Source organism: Pelophylax lessonae (genome assembly GCF_965119305.1).
Source record: "Pelophylax lessonae genome assembly, chromosome: 6".
Taxonomy (NCBI): Eukaryota; Metazoa; Chordata; class Amphibia; order Anura; family Ranidae; genus Pelophylax; species Pelophylax lessonae.
In genome coordinates this window covers 193,628,791-193,648,696 of record NC_138773.1, presented here as the reverse complement: position 1 = coordinate 193,648,696, position 19,906 = coordinate 193,628,791, and the positions used below count along the sequence as shown (strand labels likewise).

Genomic DNA, 19,906 nt, shown 5'->3' with positions numbered 1-19,906 from the left:
TATTGCGCTAGGGGGAGACACATAAAAAAAAAAAAAGAGGTATTTTTTATTAAAAAAAAAAAAAAAAAAGAAGTTTTTTTGTGTTTTCTGGCAAAGGTGTCCTGAATTAACATGGACCCTGCCACTCATGTATCTCCTCCGGATCCCCTCGAGGGGTCTGCGGGATCCTCCAGCACCCCACTGACGATTAAATCATTGTCCGCTATTATGGAAGCTTGTGTCCCGGGTGGAAGTGGCTTGTCAGGGACAGGGCGCAAGTAAGCGACCCCCGCCTAACCCCTTATTATCTGAAACCTCGGATTCAGACTCTGAGCCTATTTCTGCAGTTGCAGGTACTTCATCTGGTATTGGTGTCTCGTGTACTGTCTTTTCAGACAGTGAGGAGGATGTTTCGGCATCAGCCATAGCCAGAGAGGAAGCGTTGGTAAACGCACTCATGGTATCTGTTCAAGAGACCTTAAGATTACAGGGCATTCCGTCAGAAATAGCTGAAACTGAGATCCCTTTTGGGTCTAAAAACGCATCTAGTGGCGAAGGTTTTTCCATTGCCCAAATGTTTTGGCAATCCAATCAAAGAAGAATGGAGTCTGCCAAAACGCATTTCTACTATTTCTAAACGCATTAACAGGCGTTATCCGTTTGAGGAAACCCTCATTAAGAAATGGACAGAACCACCTGTGGTGGATTCACCAATTGCTAGATTGAATAAAGCCACGGTTATTCCTTTAGAAGACGCTCCGTCTTTTAAAGATCCAGTGGATCGCAAGATAGAAGCTATGTCTCGCACCATGTTTTCCTTGATTGGATCAGCTTTCAGACCTATAATAGCTATTGGTCTGGTTTCGCAGGCTGTAACTGAATGAAGTGGTTACGCCGGGACTTAGAAGAGGTCCCTCAGGCGGTATCAGATTTGTTGGAACAAATGATACAGGGGTTACAGTTTGTGTGTGATGCGGCGTTAGACGCCACTCCATTATTGGCGCGAGCATCAGTCTCAGCAGTGGTTCTCAGGCGTACACTGTGGCTAAAAGGTTGGTTAGCCGACCAAGGTTCCAAAAAAGCATTGGCTAATATCCCCTTTTTAGGAGAGCGTCTATTTGGAGCCAACTTAGATGAGATCATTAAGGATCTCACGGGTGGAAAGAGCACCTTTTTACCGCAAAATTTTAAAGGTAGAGGAACTCGTCAAAGACGAGGGCCTTCTTTTTCTGCTCACAAGAGGTTTTTTCATCCCGCGGGTGAAAAAACTAAGTCCTCCAAAGCTCCTGCAGGAGGCGTCAGGGGTCGTTGGTCGGGCAAGCAAAAGCCCGCCCCCTCCAGACCTGAAGATAAACCGTCCAAAGCCTGAAGGTGCGCCCCCACCCATAACTGGGGTGGGGGGACGTCTTCGCCGGGTCCCGGATCCATGGCTTTCCAGAATCCCGGACAAATGGGTCTGCGAAGTCATAAGGTCAGGGTACAAGATCGAGTTTCGATCTCTCCCACCGGCGCGATTCTTCCCTTCCAATATCCGACTATCCTCAGATCGTTTAGAAGATCTGCGGAGAGCAGTCACAGATTTACTACAACAAGGAGTGGTAGTCCACGTTCCTTGGACAGAACGGTTTCAAGGGTTTTATTCAAACCTATTTACAATACCCAGGAAAGAGGGCAAAGTGCGTCCAATTCTGGACTTAAGGGCACTCAATTCTTTTGTCTTCATAAGAAGATTCAGAATGGAGTCCATTCGCACAGTAGCAGCCTTTCTGCATCTAGGGGATGTCCTAGCGTCCATAGACATCTAGGACGCATATCTTCACATTCCCATTTTCGCAGGACATCAGCGGTTTCTACGTTTTTCCGTAGAAGAGAACCACTATCAGTTTGTGGCGTTACCTTTCGGTCTCGCCACGGCTCAGCGGGTCTTCACGAAGGTGTTGGCCCCAATGTTGGCACTTCTGCGCCAAAGAGGCATATTGATTCTAGGTTACCTAGACGATCTTCTGCTTCATGCAGAGTCTCCTCAGACCTTGCTACAAGACGTAGAAATTACTATGATTTCTTTACAGGAATTCGGGTGGCTGGTGAACCAGCAAAAGTCATTTCTGGTTCCCACCCAGAGGCTCGAATATCTGGGTCTAATTCTAGACACAGTCAGGAGTTTTTTCTTCCGGTAGGGAAACTCCGAAAGATTCAATCAGCAGTCCACCAACAGCTGGTCTTCCCTTCGGACTTGCATGAGGGGTCTGGGGTTGATGGTGACTTCCTTCGAAGCAGTCCCATTTGCCCAGTCCCATACCCGAATTCTTCAGCAAGAGATTCCTCTCAGATGGAATCGGAATCCGGAATCCCTGGACAATCGGATCCGATTGAGCAAACAGACCAGAGAGTCTCTGGTCTGGTGGCTTCGGTCTCCGATGCTCAGCCAGGGAAAGTCATTTCTGCCAATATATTGGACGACAGTGACCACGGATGCCAGTCTATCCGGATGGGGAGGAATTCTCGGTCAGTTATCTGTCCAGGGACTTTGGTCCCCGGAAGAATCCAGGTTACCGATAAATGGATTGGAACTGAGAGCGATCAGACTTTGTCTGATTCACTGGACCGAGCAGCTCCAGGGCAGCCCGGTTCGGATCCAGTCGGACAACGCCACGGCCGTGGCTTATGTCAATCACCAGGGGGGCACCAAGAGTGTCCGAGCGGCCAAAGAAGTGGCTTGCATTCTTCGCTGGGCGGAACGATTTGTTCCAGCAATCTCTGCGGTGTTCATTCCGGGGGTGGAGAATTGGCAGGCAGATTATCTCAGCCGTCAGACCCTGGATCAGGGGGAATGGTCCCTCCATCCAGACGTTTTCCACCAGTTGTGCCTACGATGGGGCACCCCGGATATGGATCTGTTGGCATCTCGATTCAACAGGAAAGTTCAGAGATTCGTGGCTCGCTCCCGCGATCCTCTAGCAGAAACCGCAGACGCACTGATCGCCCCGTGGGGGCAATACCAGCTAATGTATGCCTTCCCTCCTCTTGGGTTACTGCCAAGACTTCTTCGCAGGATAAAGGAGGAAGGAATTCCAGTAATCCTGGCAGCTCCGGATTGGCCTCGTCGCGCTTGTTACGCCGACTTGGTCAGACTGATGGCGGACGTCCCGTGGAGACTTCCTCTCAGGGAGGATCTACTGTCTCAGGGACCGATCTTCCATCCTGCTTTACGATCGCTGGTTTTTAACGGCCTGGTTATTGAGACCCAGGTGCTGAAGGACAAGGGATTGTCAGCTTCAGTTATTCCTACTCTAGTTAAAACAAGGAAAGCGACTTCCAGAAAGATTATCATCGTACATGGAAGTCTTATATTGTGTGATGTGAATCCCTTGGGTTCCATCTACATCTTTATTCGGTAGTCCGAATATTGGCTTTCTGCAACAGGGAGTTGAGCAGAAGCTGGCCTTGAGTGTTATCAAGGGTCTGGTTTCAGCATTTGCTATCTTCTTTCAGAAGCTTTTGTCTACTCATTCCTTGGTGCGGAATTTCATCCAGGGGGTGCGACACCTGGCTCTGCCAGTGCACGCGCCGTTACCATCCTGGGATCTTAATTTGGTGCTGTCGGTTCTTCAGACACCTCCCTTTGAAAATATCAGGGAGATTCCCTTGCTTACTTTATCCCAGAAGGTGGTCTTCTTGGTGGCTATCACTTCTGCACGCAGGGTGTCAGAACTGGCTGCATTATCCTGTTGTTCCCCAGATCTGGTGGTTCATAGGGATAAGGTTGTTCTTCATCCGAATCCATCCTTCCTTCTAAGGTGGTTTAAAAGTTTAATTGATTAAGGACAGTGTATTGTCCTTCCTATGTCCTTAGCCCAATCATCCTCGAGAATTGCATGGCATTCCTTGGATGTAGTTCGGGCGATCAGGATATACTTGAATACTACGGATTCAATTTGTAAGACGGATTCACTGTTTGTGATCACGGATGGCCCTAAGAAGGGGTTGCCTGTTCTGCTGCGACCATCTTTAGATGGATCAGACAGACGGTGGTATAGGCTTATTTTATCTAAGGGTCGGGATCCCCCGTTCCCTGTTAAGGCGCATTCTACTCGGGCGCTTAGAGTTTCCTGGACCTTCCGCCATCAGGCGTCAGTGGTTCAGGTTTTCAAGGCGACTGTTTAGTAGTCGGTTCATACCTTTACAATATTGTATAAGGTTTATGTGATGGCATCGTCAGATGCCTCTTCTGGCTGCAAGGTTCCTGCAGGCCACTGTTTGAGGAGACTGTTGGTCTACCTCGAGGATTTGTGGGGTAGGTCTCATCTGTTTACTCGATGAGTCCTTTGATACTTCTGGTTGGCTCCGGTTGGGCTTTCTAGATTGGATTTTGATTCTGTCAATCCCACCCCTCATTTTGTGGCACTGCTTCTGGATGTCCCAGCTCTTGAGAATCAAGAAGACTACATCTGTCAATGAGCGATAGAGAAAAATGGATTTTTGTAAGATCTTACCGTAAAATCCTTTTCTCTTAAGCTCATTGACAGACGTAGTACCCGCCCCTCTATCATTGAGTTGGGTTGGGTTAAATTCTCTGTACTGCTTTAAAACAGAACTGATTCCCTGTAGCAGAGAGAGGGAGGATATACCCTCAGGGACTGCCCCTAGGGTGGAGCCAGAACGTTTTGTCTTTCTGCCTAGTCCTACTCCTGCGGAGACAACATAACCCAGCTCTTGAGAATCAAGAAGACTACGTCTGTCAATGAGCTTAAGAGAAAAGGATTTTACGGTAAGATCTTACAAAAATCCATTTTTTGTTGGAAAATGACTTGATATATGATATAGATTTTTTTAACAGAAGCCCTGTCACACAGTATTTGCGCAGCAGTCTTTCAAATTACATTTTTGGGGAAAAAATACACTTTTATGAATTTTAGTGAATACAAACACAATTTAATACCCAAAGTTTCAGTAAAATATAAAAGATGTTGTCACGCCAAGTAAATAAATACGTATCCTGTCACGTTTTAAAATTGCATAGGCCCGTAGAACGGGGCCAAATTACGGTACCTAAAAATCTCCATAGAAGATGCTTTACCCTTTTACATAAGTGTGCAGTACTTACATAGTTACATAGTTAGTGAGGTTGAAAAAAGACATCCGTCCATCCAGTTCAACCTATGATGTGTGTGTGTGTGTGTGTGTGTGTTTGCTGTTAACCGTACATTGTATACCCCTGTATGTTGTGGTCTTTAAGGTGCCCATCTAATAGTTTCTTGAAACTATCGATGCTCCCTGCTGATACGACTGCTTGTGGAAAAGAATTCCACATCCTTACCGCTCTTACAGTGAAGAACCCCTTACGCACTTTAAGGTTAAACCGCCTTTCCTCTAGTTTTAGTGAGTTGCCACGTGTCTTATTGTATCTCCTTTCACTGAATAGTTTGTTCCTTATGCTAGGGTCACCAGTACAGTATTTGTACATTGATATCATATCCCCCCTCAATCGTCTCTTCTCCAGAGGGAATAACTTCAGTGCTTGTAGTCTTTCCTCATAGCTGATGTCCTCCATTCCCCTAATTATTTTTGTTGCCCTTCTCTGGACTCTTTCCAGTTCCAGCACATCCTTCCTGAGGACCGGTGCCCAGAACTGGACAGCATACTCCAGATGTGGCCGTACCAGAGTCTTGTAGAGTGGGAGAATAATCTCTTTTTCTCTGTCGCTCATTGACAGACGTAGTCCTCGTTGATTAATAACAACTTGGGTTATACTGCCCTCTACAGGAGTAGGACTAGACAGGAAAGAAAACGTTCTGGCCACACCCTAGGGGCAGTCCCAGAGGGTATATCCTCTCTCTCTCTGCTACAGCAAATCAGTTTTTTTCTGTCTAGTTAGGAGTAAGGACCTAGATTCCTTGCTAGGATCTTCGGTCCTGGCAAGATTTTCTTTTAGAAATACTTTTTTAGACAGCTTTTTTTTCTCCAGTGTTCCTGTGAGATCTTCAAGCAAGTACGCTGAAACTGGGCGACAGGCTGGATGTTGAGATCCAGTGGTCACCCCAGTTCAGCCTACGAGCGCGTGCAGGTCATAGCTCCGCGCTGGGTCGGCCGCAACATAGTCCCACTGAACGGGGACTGACCCTGCGAGTTAAACGTCTCGCCTGGACGCCAATGACCAACAGAGTCACGGCGTCCGTATTGGTCGACAGCTTCCCCACCCGGTGGACAGGGGTTCTGTCAGGAGTTGGCGCCCGCCTGGTTCCGGTATGGTGAGTAGAATGTTCCACCTCTCCCCCTGTCGGGTTTGTTGGTGGACGCGGGCCCCTCTCTGGGATGGTCGGACACTCGGTTTTCTGGGTCTCCCCTCTAAGGTCACAGATCCCCCAATTTGAGTGTGATTTTTGTGAATAGAAACCAGGAGGCTTGGTTTGGGAGCTGACTATCTAAAAGTCACTATATGACTGTAAGGGTGACTGAAGTCAGTGGCAGACTACTAAGAGGCATTACTATTGAGGTATAGAGGTATCCTACCTGTCTAGTGTGTACACAGGCCGATGGCTATGCCTGAGTTACTGCAGCCACAGATCGCCATCCCTCCAGAAAGCCGGTCACTTACACAGGCCACACAGCCTCCCGCAGGCCTAGGACACCTCCCGCAGGCAGAGGCACTTCCGCAGGCCGAATGCACACATCCCGCAGGCCGCTGCTAGCTTGCAAGCCGCCGCTATCCTACACAGGCCGCCGCCATTTTCCTGCAGATCGCACGAGGCCGCCATATTGGCGTAGCCTCGTGTCTCCAGCATGGGGGCGGCCATGTTTGAGGTGACCAAACACCTCTTGGAGTAATTGGGAGGCGCCGGAAGGCGTGTAAAGGGGCGGAGCCGCCTCCTTGGCCCAGGGAAAGCAAGCCAAAGACTTCCTGTCTGTAACAGACAGTGCTGGAAGCAGTTTGATAAGAAACTTCTGTGCATCAGGTGAGCCTTGGGGTCTCTCTCTCTCTTTCTGAGGGGTCCAAACAGGTAGACTGAGGGGCGCTACTGCGCGGGGGGGCTAAGTTGAAAAAAAAAAAAAAATGTTTTTTCTTGCAATTAATTTTTTTGTGTTTGCTGGCAAGTGTCTTGTTACATGAAACCTGCCACTCATGTATCCCCACCTGATCCCCTCGGGGTGGCCGCAGGACCCTCCAGTACCCCACTTGTGATGATGCATTATCAGCAGCTTTGGAGTCTTTGGTATCCCGGGTGGAGGTAGCCTGTCAGGGACGGGGGTCAAGAAGAGCGACCCCCGCCTACCCCTATGTCATCTGATACTTCAGATACGGATTCTGAGCTTGTCATTGCCGGGAAACCTTAAATCTTGAGGTTACACCGGCAGAGGTAGCTGAGACTCGTATTCCTTTTTTGGTACTAGCAAGCCTACCAAAATGGTGAAGGGTTTCCCTTGCCCAAATGGGGTCGTCCGTAAAAGAGCCCTGCTATTTCCAAACGCATTGCTAGGCGCTATCATTTTGAGGAATCCCTCATTACAAAGATGGACGGTACCACCAATAGTGGACTCACCGATTTCCAGACTAAATAAAGCCACTGTTATCTCGCTGGATTGACAGAATGTGCCCCACCCATCTCTAGGGTGGGGGGACGTCTTCACCGGTTTCCGGATCCAGGGCTTTCCAGAATCCCGGATAAAGGGGTTCGCAAGGTCATATGGTCGGGATACAAGATCGAGTTCGATCAGTTCCACCAGTGCGATTCTTCCCTTCCAATATTCGACATCCCCGGGTCGCTTAAAAAGCTTTGCGGGGGACAGCTTGATGCAACAAGCAGTGGTAGTTCCCATTCCTTAGAGGAGTTCTAGTCGAACCTGTTCACAATGCCCAGGAAAAAGGGCTAGGTGCGTCCAATTCCGGTCTTGGAAGAGATGGAGTCCATCCATACAGTGGTGGCCTCCCTGCATCAGGGGGATTTCCTGGCGTCCATAGACATTTAGGATGCCTATCTTCATATCCCCATCTTCGCAGGACATCAGCGTTTTCTTTGCTTTTCCCAAAGATCATCCCTGGTTCCCACCAGGAGACTGAACTATCTGGGCCTAATTTTGGATACATCCTTGGCAAGAGTGTTTCTCCAGGCGGAGAAACTCCAGAAGATTCAGTCAATGATTCAGATGTTGCTGTCCGTCAACTGGCTGGGATTGATGGTCGCCTCCTTAGAGGCAGTACCGTTTGCCCAGTCTCATACCCGAATTCTCCAAAGAGGAGATTCTTCTCATATGGAATCGGAATCCTGATTTCCTGGACAATCGGATCCGATTGAGCGAGCAGACCAGGGAGGCTCTGGTCTGGTGGCTTCGGTTTCCGATGCTCAGCCAGGGGAAGTCATTTCTTCTGATAAATTCCAGGTTACCGATAAAGGTGTTGGAACTGAGAGCGATCAGACTTTGTCTGATTTACTGGACCGAGCAGCTCCAGGGCAGTCCGGTTCGGATCCAATTGGACTATGCCACGGTCATGACTTATGTCAATCACCAAGGGGCACCAAGAGTGCCCTGGCGGCCATAGAAATGGCCAACATTCTTTATTGGGGGAACAGTTGTTCCAGTTCTCTCCGCGATATTTATCACGGGGGTGGACAGGCAGATTATTTCAGCCGTCAGATTCTGGATCAAGAGGAATAGTCTCTTCATCCAAAGGTATTTCACCAGCTGTCCCTTCATTGGGGCACCCCGGATATGGATCTGTTGGCAGGTTGGCTCAACAGGGCTCGCGCCCGCGATCCTCTAGCGGACGCAGCAGACGCACTGAGCGCCCCGTAGGGGCAGTATCAGCTACTGTATGTCTTCCCCCCCTCTCAAGTTACTGCTGAGATTTCTCCGCAGGATAGAGGTGGAGGGAACTCCAGTTATCCTGGTAATTCTGGGCTGGCCTCGTCAAGCCGGGTACGCCGACTTGGGCAGGCTAGTCGCAGACGCTCCTTGGAGACTTCTTCTCAGGGAGGATCTGCGGTCTCAAGGACCGATCTTCCATCGTGCTTTACAGTCGCTGGTTTTAACGGCCTGGCCATTGAGACCCAGGTACTGAAGGACAGGGGATTGTCAGCTTCAGATATTCCTACTCTAATTAAAGCAAGGAAAGCGACTTCTAGCAAAGTCTATTATCGCACATGGAAGACTTATATTGCGTGGTGTGAATCTTTGGGATTTCCCCCACGTACCTATTTGGTGACCTGAATTTTGGCTTTTCTGCAAAAGGGGGTTGAGCAGAAACTATCCTTGAACACTATCAAGGGTCAGGTTTTCAGCATTGGCAATCTTCTTTCAGAAGCCGCTGGCTACTCATTCCTTGGTGCGGAATTTCATCCAGGGGGAGCGGCACTTGGCTCCGCCAGTGCGCGCGCCCTTACCGCCCTGGGATCTTAATTTGGTTTTGTCGGTTCTGCAGAAACCTCCCTTTTAAAATATCAGGGAGATTCCCTTGCTTACATTATCCCAGAAGGTGGCCTTCTTGGTGGCTATCACTTCTGCATGCAGGGTGTCAGAACTGGCTGCATTATCATGCCATTCCCCATATCTTGTGGTTCATAGGGATAAGGTAGTTCTTCATCCGAAGCCATCCTTTCTTCCTAAGGTGGTTTCAGTGCTACCTTCCTTGTGTCCTCAGCCCAATCATCCTCTGGAATATGCGTTGCATTCCTTGGATGTGGTTCGGGCAATCAGGGTATACCTGAAGGCTACGGAATCGTTCTGTAAGACGGATTCACTTTTTGTGATCACGGATGGCCCCAGAAAGGGGTTGCCTGCATCTGCCGCGACTATCTCCAAATGGATTAGACAGACGGTGGTACAGGCTTATTCGATCAGGGGTCGGAATCCTCCGTTCCCTGTTAAGGCGCACTCCACTCGAGCTCTCAGTACTTCCTGGGCCTACCGCCATCAGGCGTCGGTGGTCCAGGTGTGCAAGGCGGCTACCTGGTCGTCGGTTCATACCTTTACAAAATTTTATGAAGTTGATGTGATGGCATCGGCGGATGCCTCATTTGGCCGCAAGGTTTTGCAGGCCGCAATTTGAGGAGACCGGTGGTCTACCTCAAGGGTTTTTTTCCGTTGGCATTTCAGTTGAGTCTCATCGTGTGATTGATGAGCCTTTAAAACTTCTAGTTGGCACCGGTTGGGCCTTCTAGATTGGATTTTGATTTCCATTATCCCACCCCTCATTTGTGGCACTGCTTTGGGACGTCCCGAGTTGTTATTAATCAACGAGGACTACGTCTGTCAATGAGCGACAGAGAAAAATGGATTTTTGTAAAATCTTACCGTAAAATCCTTTTCTCTTAAGCTCATTGACAGACGTAGTACCCGCCCCTCTGTTTTGGAGTTGGGTTGGGTTAAATTCTCTAAACACTGCTTTGTGACATAACTGATTTGCTGTAGCAGAGAGAGAGAGGATATACCCTCTGGGACTGCCCCTAGGGTGTGGCCAGAACGTTTTCTTTCCTGTCCAGTCCTACTCCTGTAGAGGGCAGTATAACCCGAGTTGTTGTTAATCAACGAGGACTACGTCTGTCAATGAGCTTAAGAGAAAAGGATTTTACGGTAAGATTTTACAAAAATCCATTTATTTCTGGAGCGAATCCCCTTTTTTATGCATCCCAGTATTCTGTTGGCTTTGCTTGCAGCGGCTTGGCATTGCATGCCACTGCCAAGCCTGTTGTCTACCAGTACCCCCAGGTCCTTTTCCATCCTAGACTCACCAAGAGGTTCCCCCCCTAGTGAGTAGCTTTCTTTCTGATTACTGGCCCCCAAGTGCATTACTTTACATTTTTCAACATTAAACCTCATCTGCCATGTAGTTGCCCACCCCATTATTTTATTCAGGTCCGATTGTAAGGTTTTCACATCCTGCATAGAAGATATTGGCATGCTTAATTTAGTATCATCTGCAAATACTGAGATTGTACTAGATATCCCCTCCCCTAGATCATTTATGAATAAATTAAATTAAACATGATTGGTCCCAGGACAGAACCCTGGGGGACCCCGCTTTCCACACCCGCCCAATCGGAGTACTCCCCATTAATCACCACCCTCTGGACTCTCCCCTGGAGCCCTGGAGACTTGCGTGGGCACGGGGTCAGGGGCCCTTTTAATTTATTTTATTTCAATTTATTTTTTCAACACTGTTCATTTATCCTTTTTTCTTTTTATCAACTTTATTGCTATCATGAGGGATGAACAACATCTCCTATGATAGCATATGCTGTGACCAGTCCTCTTTTTATAGAGATCTGGGGTCTTTTAGACACCTTTTCAAACTTAGATTAGTTTGATCAGATGATGTACATGCTGGTAACTGCTTGTCAACAAACAAAATGAAGCCAGAAGTGACCAAATCCTTGTCACTTCTGGTTTCTGATGTCACACAAGAGGGCTGGGAACTTCCATTCCTTTTTACTATTCCTTTGGAGTAGGACCAAAGCAGTCACATCGTTACTGGGCTCCTCGATCGGATGGGAGAGCCCAGTAAAAGGGGGGGGGGGTGCCGCCTGTAGAAGTGATTGAGTGGCTGTATATTCACTCTAATCACTTCCACATTAAAGAGAATCACCTCTTGAAAATGGTAATACCATTATGTTATCTGCAGCTGTAGGCATCATCTCGGTATAACCACTATAACTGGAGGATGTCATATGACGTCCTATGAGCGGGGAGTAGTTAAAGCAACACAAATAAGCCTTCCCCACTCTAGTAAAATTTAGATGAATTTAAAGCGAAGTTGAAGTTTTAAAGTTTAAATCTGTTAAATACATTCCAAGCATATCAAAACCGTTCTGAATTATGGCTCTACAATCAGCAAAGCTCATTTTACCTGCTGGGTCAGCGCTACAGCTTCTTACTCAGTAGGTAAAATGATTGTAGAGGATGGATGTTTAATATAAGAAGATACTCCCGCACTATCACTTTAAGAATAGTCAAATGACTGACTGCCGCAAGCACCGATCAGAACATCTGTAGCCGAAAGAGATCTAAAACATACAATGTTGGTGCTGCGCTAGGAAACCCTAGTACAACCCACTCCCATCATGCCTCTATTTTTATTTTATTTTTTCTTGCTAGTTTCAAAAAATAATTGGATGCCTTTTCTCCTCTTAGAGAAGCAAAACTTTTTTTTCCATATATCAAGTTTTCTTTTAGCAAGTTTCTTCAGTTACTGCACAGCCATAAGGGGCTTATTCTGCATCGCTTCTTATCAGCTGTTTCTTGGCTTTGCCATGAAATCTGTACTCCGCTCAGAGGAAGAAGCAGAACCGGCCTGTAATGTGTCCTTGGGCACTGGGTTCTGCTAAATGCACTCGCTTAGGTACCTGTGTGCAACATGTGAGTCAGCCACAGAGCACTTTACAGGTACAGGGCCTACTGCACCCGTGCCGTGAAACCCTGCTTCAGAAGACTGTATAGGAAGTGTGCTCACCAGAGTGGGCAAAGTCCAATGGAAGCGACATGTTCCCTGAATCTTGCCTTGAATCCTGTGTGGGAACTGCAGGGCCTTTCAAGACCCTCCGATGCCGTAAGTTGGAGCTTTGCCTTTGTAAACAAGGAACCTGTGGTGCTTAATTGCTTGTTTTTCCCCCAAGCAGTTAAACTTTCAAGGCTCCCGCTGTGTCATTTTTGGTTTTATGAATGGGCTCAGGCTTCAACATTGCAGTGGTGGGAAGGGGATTTGAGCCATAATTGAAACTGATGCTTTTGCAGGCCCCCTACTGGTGTCTGGCCAGGCTTGTTGGCCCTTTTTTAATGCTCCTGTGCAAGTCCCCTTCCAGTGGCTTACTGTGCTGCTCGCACAGGGCCACATTGCCTTTCTGCCATCCCATCTATGCACTATCCTTCATCATTCTCTGGTCGTACTCCTGGATTCCCTGCTGCCTTACTGTGACTTGGTCACGGATAGCGTTGCCTTTTCCTGCTCCTACAGGGGTTTGAGTACTCCTTGTGGACAAGCTATAACTCTAGTTTATTAAGACTATTCTCTGTCAAAGCGCACAGTACCTTTATCATTTAGACCTTTTTGGGCTTTTCAGCATCAAGCATATTTTTCTCACATTTGCAAGGCTTACACCTTGTCTCCTACTCATTCGTCTGTTAAGTTTTACTGTGTGAGCCTTCAGGCCTCAGCTGATACTGGGCTCTGTTATAATGTTTGTCAGGTGGATCCGTAATCTCTTGAACCTCCTCTGTTAACCTATTGGTTTTCGTGGAACTGTTCATTTCTTTGTTTGGTGTTTTGCCACCCCTCATTTGGGCTACTTTTGGATATCCGTTTGTCCTTTTATACTTCATCCTGTGTCACCTTAATGTATCATTAAATAGGATTATTGACTTACCATAAAATCCTTTTCTTGGAGTACATTTTAAGGGACATTTGTCTTATAATCTGCTTCTACTATTGCTTTGCTACAAACCTAAGGCTTGTTGGGAGTGGTAGAGGTTTTTCTAGGCTGTTCTTACAGCCTGTGTTTGCCAGTGTCCAATCTTCTAAAGGCAGCACCATAACACAATATACCAGAATAATTAATTTTGGGTCTCTTAATGTACTCCACCTTGTCACAGCCGAACAAAAGGAGAACCGCTGTCACCTTTGAAGTAGGACACATACAGTAATAACCTTATAGAAGTTTTTACCTTTCACAATTTCACTGAAAAAAAAGGTGTTTTATGGCAGTGTGTCCCGACTGGAGAGATTTCACAATAGTCAAGGTTGATCTCCTCAGTGGGGACATAGATTGCAAATAAAAATCTGACAGAGATTCTTTGTTCCCTACTCTACCTAAAACAAAGACCTAGTTTTGGATTTAGTGGCTTTAATGTGTTCCTAATGTAGAATTCTAGGCACAACCTGGCTATTGTTAAAAATGCCCCTCGCCTCACCCCAACATATTCAACTAACCTATGTTAAAAAGAATTGTATACTTCATATTTGTAAACATACCTATTTTAAGGCCACTGCAGTCTAGTCATGTGATCTCCCCTGTATCAGTTAGTGCTGGCTGCAGGAGAAAGGAGAGAGTGCTTGACAACTGCTGGTAATATCTGAGAGCAGTGGTGTTATCCATAGGCTTCTATGGCCAATCCATTGTCGGCGCTCCTTCCTCTCCCCTGCAGTGCCCGCTGGCTGACACAGGGGAGCCAGATCATGTGGCCTGAGAACAGGTAAGTATAAAGAGCTACTTACACAGGTTAGTCCGAATAGGATTTGGATGAGGGAGGGAGCTTTAAGAGCACTTAGGTTGTCCCTAATTTCTACTTTAACCTGAAACCAAAATGATTTGTTCTACTTCTTTTCGATTACTTTTTTTACAATAAAGTCTAGTGTTAAAAGTGCAAAAAAGGTCACATTAACTAAGTATAGCCAAAGCTGTTTTGGCTATGTTTCTCCTATGCAAAGTAATGAGCTTCGTGGTTGCCATTTTTTTTTTTGAGGTGGTTCAGACATTCATTGCTGAGCATTTGTCGATCTGTATCCCTTGTATTACCTGGGCGAATCATTACTGATAGCCCCCTTAAGATTGGACTGAATACATTCCCTACACCAGGGGAATTTTTCTGTGCTGCACTATGCCCAGCTGGCCCTAGTAGCTCACAGGGTTGTGGCTCCGCTCTGACCCCTGGTGGTAACTTTGAGGATAAAAGACCCATCTCCGTGGATTTTATTTGAGTTTAACCTTATGGCTTCATGATGTGGCTAGGGGATAGATAATGTTTATGCTCCCTCATGTCATACTCCCCTGAAGAATAAAATAATTTATATTTCAAAAAGTGTTGTGTGTTCACCACACTGTTATTCGGCCTGAAAGCATTAGAATTCATGTACAGGACTGACCTTTATGAGGGCATTGTCTGTGAGAATATACAAGACCTCTACACGTTTAAATAGTAAATAATATTCTAGCTCTCAAAAACACAAGAATGGGAATATGGATTCTTCTTGATGTGTCCATAGCAGCTTCTTCTTAAACAGCTGCATTGCAGCACATGGTGAACACATGGTGTAAGGTGATGTAGATCTTAAGGGTCTCTATTTCTGCATAGAAGTATAATCGCATTAAGATTAAAGTGATTTGGTTATGGTTATGTTACTGTGAGACATGCAAAACAGCTGGATTTATTTAACTTTTATGTCTTGTCTCCAGGAATGCTTCTGTGGTAGTTCAGTATCTGTTCCAGAAATTGAAGGGGTCCTTTGGTTAAAGGATGATGGAAAAAAATCCTGGAAAAAGCGATATTTCCTACTCAGAGCATCGGGTATCTACTATGTACCTAAAGGAAAAGCCAAGGTAATTTAGTGTTTAGCAGTATACGCACACAAGATTGAAACCAACTCTTTTGCAGTTATAAGAAACCTTTGGCACCTCTAGTCCAATTTTATGTTGTTAACCTCTTCTTGTCCATGTAACACACGTAGTGGAAGGAAAAGTGGGCCTTAATGCCCTGCCATTGCTACTATGCATACAGCTCTTAGTCTCTGCTTCTGATCAGGAGGCAGCAGGACAGTCTTCTGAACATGTGACGACTGTGAGAGCCAATCACAGTATTCAGGTAATTAAGAAGCCACTCTTACCTCCTGGCATTAAAGCCCATATTAATGGCTGCAGGGAAGCAGAATGAAGGGGTTAAAAAACATGCCTAGTAGGTTGCTTATGGGTGGCTGTACAATCACTCTATGTCCCTGGTTGTGGTTCCATACATACATCGGGAGGTCCATGTAAGTATATTTTGGTGAAGTTGGTGAGCATACTTATCCTTTTATATACAGTGTGTGTGTATGTATGTATATATATATATATTATACAGGGCTCAAAATTTCAAGTCATGAGCTACTAGCCAGGCCTTAAGAGTTACTCGCCACTTGTTGCCCCACCCAAACCCTACCCTGCTCCGCCCCTAAACACGCCCTCTATAGAGGATTGCAAATCCCAACAGTACATAATACAGCAGTGCAAAATACCATCAGCTATAGAGGCGTACAAATCCCAGTAACCCATAAAGAATATTGACTTGCAGTGCGCAGTTCATCTGATTCACATGCTCCCTTCCTCTCCTATTGGTTGTAGTGGTGGTGCAACAATGTTCTTACATCGGTGTCCTCTTCCCCCTCCCTTTCAATGCCGAGTGCCCACAGCGTGCCCCCTTTCAATGCAGAGTGCCCACAGCGTGCCCCCTTTCAATGCAGAGTGCCCACAGCGTGCCCCCTTTCAATGCAGAGTGCCCACAGCATGCCCCCTTTCAATGCAGAGTGCCCACAGCGTGCCCCCTTTCAATGCAGAGTGCCCACAGCGTGCCCCCTTTCAATGCAGAGTGCCCACAGCGTGCCCCCTTTCAATGCAGAGTGCCCACAGCGTGCCCCCTTTCAATGCAGAGTGCCCACAGTGTGCCCCCTTTCAATGCAGAGTGCCCACAACGTGCCCCCTTTCAATGCAGAGTGCCCACAACGTGCCCCCTTTCAATGCACAGTGACCAGCGTGCCCCCTCCATTGCAGTGACCAGCGTGCCCCCCTTTCAATGCACAGTGACCAGCGTGCCCCCCTTTCAATGCACAGTTACCAGCGTGCCCCCCTTTCAATGCACAGTGACCAGCGTGCCCCCTTTCAATGCACAGTGACCAGCGTGCCCCCTTTCAATGCACAGTGACCAGCGTGCCCCCTTTCAATGCACAGTGACCAGCGTGCCCCCTTTCAATGCACAGTGACCAGCGTGCCCCCTTTCAATGCAGAGACCAATGTGCTGCGTGCCCCCTTTCAATGCAGAGACCAGCGTGCCCCCTTCAATGCAGAGACCAGCGTGCAGCGTGCCCCCTTCAATAAAGAGATCTTCGTGCCTCCTTTCAATGCAGAGACCAGCGTGCCCCCTTTCAATGCAGAGACCAGCGTGCCCCCTTTCAATGCAGAGACCAGCGTGCCCCCTTTCAATGCAGAGACCAGCGTGCCCCCTTTCAATGCAGAGACCAGCGTGCCCCCTTTCAATGCAGAGATCAGCGTGCCCCCTTTCAATGCAGAGTGAACAGCGTGCCAAGCCCCCATGAGACCAGTGCACTTGACTTACCGGTTGTAGCGGCGGCTTCTCTTCAGTCCCCGCATCTCCTCTCCTCCCGCCTCCTTCTCGGCCAATGGCATGGGGTTTGCCTTTCAGCCAGTCTCGGACCCGCTTCCGGATTGGCCAGGAGGAGGATCCGTGTGACAATAGCGAATTTTCTTTCGCTATTGTCACACAATGGGTGGGCTCGGGGCGCACTGCTCTGCGCCGCGGGTCCACCCTTTCCTGAAGCCTACTAGAGCCAAATTGTAATAGGCTGGGACTGTCTGGGAGGCGGCGGCCTGGAGGAGAAAGGGGTGATGTCACTGGTTGCTAGACGCTAAGCGGCTGTAGCCTAGCAACCAGTGCTGTGTGTGGGCTCCGGCCGCCTTCCCGCAGAGAGAGAGGGCCGCGGCCACAGGCAGGGACAGAGAGAGCCAGAGCCCAGAGCGGATGATATACAGATGGTCACAGTAAAGCGGTTCTGCGAACTTCCTAATGTTTCGTAACCGGTTCTGTGGAACCGGTGCGAACCGGCTGAATCCCACCACTGCTTACTCGCCATCCTCATAATTCCACTCACAAAATGCGAGCAGGCGAGTGGAATTTTGAGGGCTGATATATATATATATATAATATATAATGAATGTTTAAAATCATAGTAAATTGTTGGATATATAATCTTTCTTTCCCTAAATCTCATAATGATTTAGATATACCTTAGAGTTCCCTTAAAAAGCAGAGAAATTGTTCTGCAAAATGCATTGGACCTCAATGTATCAGTGAAGCAAATCAATTTACTGATTGAAAATGTACAACTATTCAAGCAGCTTTGTTAATGTTTGTATACATGTTTTTATATCCAACTGGAAGTTTTTAATCATATTTGCACAAAAAAAATCTTTTGTTATACAAATACTATGCTCGTGTTCACCTTAATGACACCCCCATATCCTTAAAAGTCCTGTCTTTTATGCAGAGAATGCCTTTTTCCCCCTCAAGTTATTTTTTTCGGTGATGTATTGTGGATGTGGGAAGTTTTCCCTAGAACTGGTTCAACATATTAATCTAGACCATAATCATTAAGTGAACAGTCGGTGCTTGGTTCCCGCCGTGTGAAGTGGCAGCAATTTGTTCAGTCCGTCACTGATCTTGCCCTGTGACAGATTCACGATTGACCATTTGAGCTCAATAAAATGCTCCCATTCCCAGACTGAGCAGAATCTCAAGATTATTGATATTTTTGGGTGGCAGTCTATTGTGTTGCTCCTGCCCTCATATCTATATCTTTTTGCACGTTAGAAGTGTTGGTAGTTCTGCTAAGCATGTGAAGTGCCAACAAAGTGATATTACTGGAATACCAAGTACACTTAGACGATTTTAGCCTATGTGATATGAATGCAAATAAATTGTGTAAAACATCCACTGCCTGAGTAAGCACTATTTATACATGATATGCTTGCAAGTAAAAAAAAAATAAAAAAATTTCCAGGCATGTCATATATAAATGTATACTTGTACTTTCAGGTGATTGGATGCTGGCAAAACTTTAGAGACACGCCCCCTGGGTGCCTCCTCTACTACCCTCCATAAGTCCTTGGTTTTGTGCTAGTGTCTAAATGTGATGGATCTTTTCCTTTTGTGGAGAAAACCACACTTAGTTTAACTAGTTTATTTTTCTTTATTATTTTGTCTTTGGATTCTTCAAAGAAACCAACACTGTCTTCTGCTTGCAGCATAGAAGCAGAGTATTTCTATCAGAGCAACCTTGTTAAACCATGGGAGTCCTACCTGCACGCTGTGGGGATGCCCTGTAATGTTGCGTTGGGCTCTGCATCCTGCGTGAATGCTCACCTTGACACTTGGTGCGAATTGTTGAGTTAATCGCAAGATGCTTTACAGCTCCAGGGCCATGGTCCATCCCAGTCCCTAAGATCCCTTTAAGAGTATATTATAAAGGTGAAGGCGTCTGGTTTTGATAAATAGCCCTATATGCAAGAGGATACCTGCTGCCCTTTTTATTTAAATGGTAAAGGTACCAAAAAAAATTCTAAATGGTTAAACAATGAAAATGGGCGCTGGCAATGGTGGGCATGTGGGTTTATTTAGGTGATCGTTATGATTTTGATATGGATAGTATGCTATCAGGTCTGTCTATCACCTGTGTAGATATTGGTCTGATGTATATTATGATAATACTATCCAGCAAAAGAATACTTTTTTTGTGTGAAATATTATAAATTCAAATGAACCCAAAAAGTGATAATAAATGATCTATAACAAAATATGTGCAAATATAGTGACTGTAGTGATAGCTAATAATACAAATTGTGACACTTGTGATTATTGCTAAAAAATAAATATATATATAATATTGTAATCAATTCAATTAATATAGCTGTCAGAAATATCTGTAATTCACAAAAATTTTTGTGCAGCTGGTGAGAAAAGTCCGTGCAAAATAAAAATCTTCAGTGTGATTAGTGCTCAGATTTGTGCTCTCGAGAAATAGGCAATCTTTGCTTCTTGCCAGATGGCCTTAGGTCGCAAAGACCTTAATCGCTTTTGATCCCTTTAAAGGATGGATCGGTCCTGCACCGAACTCCTCCACTTCAGAAATAAGGCAGGTTTTTCAATTGGGCTGAATATTGGCGTACACAGGATTGCTTCACCCTCGTTTTCCTTATTCAAAGCCTTTAGGATGTGGGTCTCGAGCAGGTAAATATAGAAAGATAGTGAGGAAGCCAAAATATTGTGTAATACCGTTTTTTTATTGGGATAATAGAATAAAAATAAGAAATGGCTGCTTACACTAAATAGTGCCTTTCCTGGCACTGGGTTAATTCGCTGTTTGTTATTAGAGGGTCTGCGATGGTAAGATAATGATACT

The 19,906-nt window shown here is 46.3% G+C and overlaps 1 protein-coding gene across 4 annotated transcripts in view; it reads left to right on the top strand.

Annotated features, from left to right (window-relative positions):
- RAPH1 (Ras association (RalGDS/AF-6) and pleckstrin homology domains 1) overlaps positions 1–19,906 on the top strand; it is a 330,513-nt gene that overhangs the window by 272,059 nt on the left and 38,548 nt on the right. For all 4 annotated transcript variants that reach the window (XM_082260726.1, XM_082260725.1, XM_082260727.1 and 1 more), the window contains one exon: positions 15,138–15,281. In XM_082260726.1, the coding sequence (XP_082116852.1) occupies positions 15,138–15,281 (144 nt within the window). The remainder of the gene's footprint in view (positions 1–15,137; positions 15,282–19,906) is intronic.